This window comes from Aplysia californica, unplaced genomic scaffold (assembly GCF_000002075.1).
Source record: "Aplysia californica isolate F4 #8 unplaced genomic scaffold, AplCal3.0 scaffold00171, whole genome shotgun sequence".
In the NCBI taxonomy this organism is placed as follows: Eukaryota; Metazoa; Mollusca; class Gastropoda; order Aplysiida; family Aplysiidae; genus Aplysia; species Aplysia californica.
In genome coordinates, this window is record NW_004797441.1 from 270,737 (window position 1) to 273,309 (window position 2,573).

The window sequence follows — 2,573 nt, forward strand, 5'->3', positions numbered from 1 at the left end:
AGAGAGAGAGAGAGGGAGAGAGAGAGAGAGAGAATGGATTAGACTGAGCGAAAGAGAGGGAGAGGTAGACATGCAAAAAACACAAAATGAATAATATACAGGTTCTGGAATAGATCTAGATCTAGTATCTGGTTTCTAAAGTTTACTCGTAGTGATGTATGTAAATCTGAAATCGCACCACATGCAACTGATACTGAACTTAATTTTTTTTTAAAAAGCTTAGATAGAACGTGTCTCCGACCACTCCATCACTAACCTGGAGTTCTGCCACTTTCTTGAGCTGGTTAAGAACATCCTGGGTGTAAATTGGCCCAGTTCTCGGACGAGACATGATTACTGTCGTAAAATTTCGTCCAGTTCTGGGTCAATAGGTCATCCAGTAAATCTGCCCTGGTCTTCAGTTTGACGTCACTGGAGAGTTTGCTGCTTGTCCCGAGTGGTCTAGACACCGGCCTGAATTACCACGAAGCAGACGTGGTCAAAAGCTATGGAAGCCTCAGTGCAGGATTGTTCTGAATTACGACGTTCCATATCTTTAAAGTGAATTTGTAATGGTGCATTAATTCCGTTTCTTGTTTGCTGAGAGTTTTCTCACTGGTACATGACGACGCAGTTTTAAAACCTTCTCTTATATTGATTTGGAAAAAGAAGAAAAACAACCAGCGAATATTGAAGAAAACGGCGCCTTTGCTTTCGTTGATTTACATTACAACAGCACTGTGCACAAGACTATGAAAGAAGTCGGTCTTTTAAAAAATTAATTACAAACCTTAAAAATGTTGGAAAACGTATATTTATAGACTTGTCCTAGCGTGCAGATGTGAAAGCCTTTCTCTCAGTTTTGTTGTAAAAAAAGAAAGAGCCAGCCAGAGCGAAAGCTGTCCAAAATTATTCCCTTGGTGGAACAGAGCTAATCTCAGCAAAGATTTGGTATCAGCTTGCACCGCTGTATCTGTCGTTTCAAGCTCTGTTGTTGATACCGTTGATACAATGGTCGTGACCGGTCTTTATCAGAGTAAGGTCAGCCACAAGCTCCTGTCAGAAATGTAAGAAACAAAGTGTTCAAATTTTGTAGAGAATGACAGGGGTGTCGATGGGATTGGGCTAACGAACAGGCCTATGAAACATGATTAGCGCAAGTAGGTTTGAGACGCCTTCTACAACTTGAACAATCATAATAAACAGGCAGGGAAAGGCTCAAAGGAATGGCGCTGATAAAAGATATCATTTGAGAGCACTTAAAAGAGAAAGAGAAAGGAGAAACATACCTGGGTATGGAATTATTTTTGTTTATAGACATGTTCGCTTATTAACGTTGCGTTTTATTAAAAAGAAGAAAAAGATAAAAGAAAAAGGAAAAAGAATAGCAAGGAGAGAGAGAGAGAGAGAGAGAGAGAGAGAGAGAGAGAGAGACTCTAAAGAAACACACATAATTGTATTTCCTCATCGTCTTCTGGAGTTCAATATTGTCCTACCAATAGAGGGCACAGAACCGTAGCTAGTATGGTGCCTCTCTTACGTTTCGCTGTACTGATGACAGCTAATTTTCTTTGAACCCGCAAAGTCCTCTGTCCACCTTTATTTCGTGACATTTTGTCAACCAAGAGTTTTGGAATCTTCGCAGTGTTGAAGCTCTTAGTAAATAATCATATAAAAAAATACTGAATGAATCCAAAAGAGAATAATAAGTAAAACAACTGCTCGACAGCAGCAAAAAATGTCAGCCCTTCTCGCTCGTGTTTTTATTCCACTGTCTTCTTTCTAACAGACTTGTTGACTCTGTACATTCCAACTTGCAGTTTAAGGTCATCAGCAGTCAAAAAGGATTTAATTTTACCATCTAAGAAACTTAAAACCATGGTTGAAAAGGCATTATTATAATGGCCCCAAAGTCTGGCCTTTTTTGCCAAGAAGTTTAAGAGAGATCAATTCGTTTCATTCATTCCAATGTCCATATTTAGACTAATGCGATTCACGTGTATATAATAATAACATTTATTCAGAACACAATGTACTGTTTTTATGCGAAAATTGTATTTGCGGTACACACAGAGCCTGCATTTAAGCAGGGTTGAGCGCAATATATATGTCATATATTATCAAAGATTCTTCCCTTTTATCTCTTTCGTTGATCACTATTCACAATAGCCTTTAGCTTCATTCCTGCAGGAGCAAATTTACCTTTTTTCTTTCTAGAAGTCGGTATCTCAGTAGTTCTGATGGGATATGTATCCCAACAAATATAACATGTCCCTGGGATTCACTCCTCCCCCAAATGATCTACAGTGAGTTGAAAGGGGTGTAACACTTCTCCGACAAACCTCAATCAATCACTTTGTTTTAACAATCATCTTATCATTGCAAGGCCTCGCTTTCTATGTATTGTCCCCCTCCTGGCTCCAGACACGAAATACGAGAAATTCTTGAATTTCCCCGGATAGTATCGGGGCAATGGTATTAAGTCCACTTCGAATACTGAGCTTCAGGCTTAATGAGACAAATACCAGGGATTATAGGCTTTGACCCTAGCGCACAGATATCATTGTATTTGTGCAATGACCTTTCGCGAAACA

The 2,573-nt window shown here is 39.2% G+C and overlaps 1 protein-coding gene across 1 annotated transcript in view; it reads right to left on the bottom strand.

Moving 5' to 3' along the window:
- The window catches only part of LOC101853936 (trichohyalin), a gene marked incomplete in the record, with an annotated part of 7,892 nt that extends 6,638 nt beyond the window's left edge, over nucleotides 1-1,254 (bottom strand). The window contains 1 exon segment of the mRNA XM_013082368.1: nucleotides 257-1,254. Coding sequence (XP_012937822.1) covers nucleotides 257-331 — 75 coding nt within the window.
- Between the last annotated feature and the right edge of the window lie 1,319 nt (nucleotides 1,255-2,573).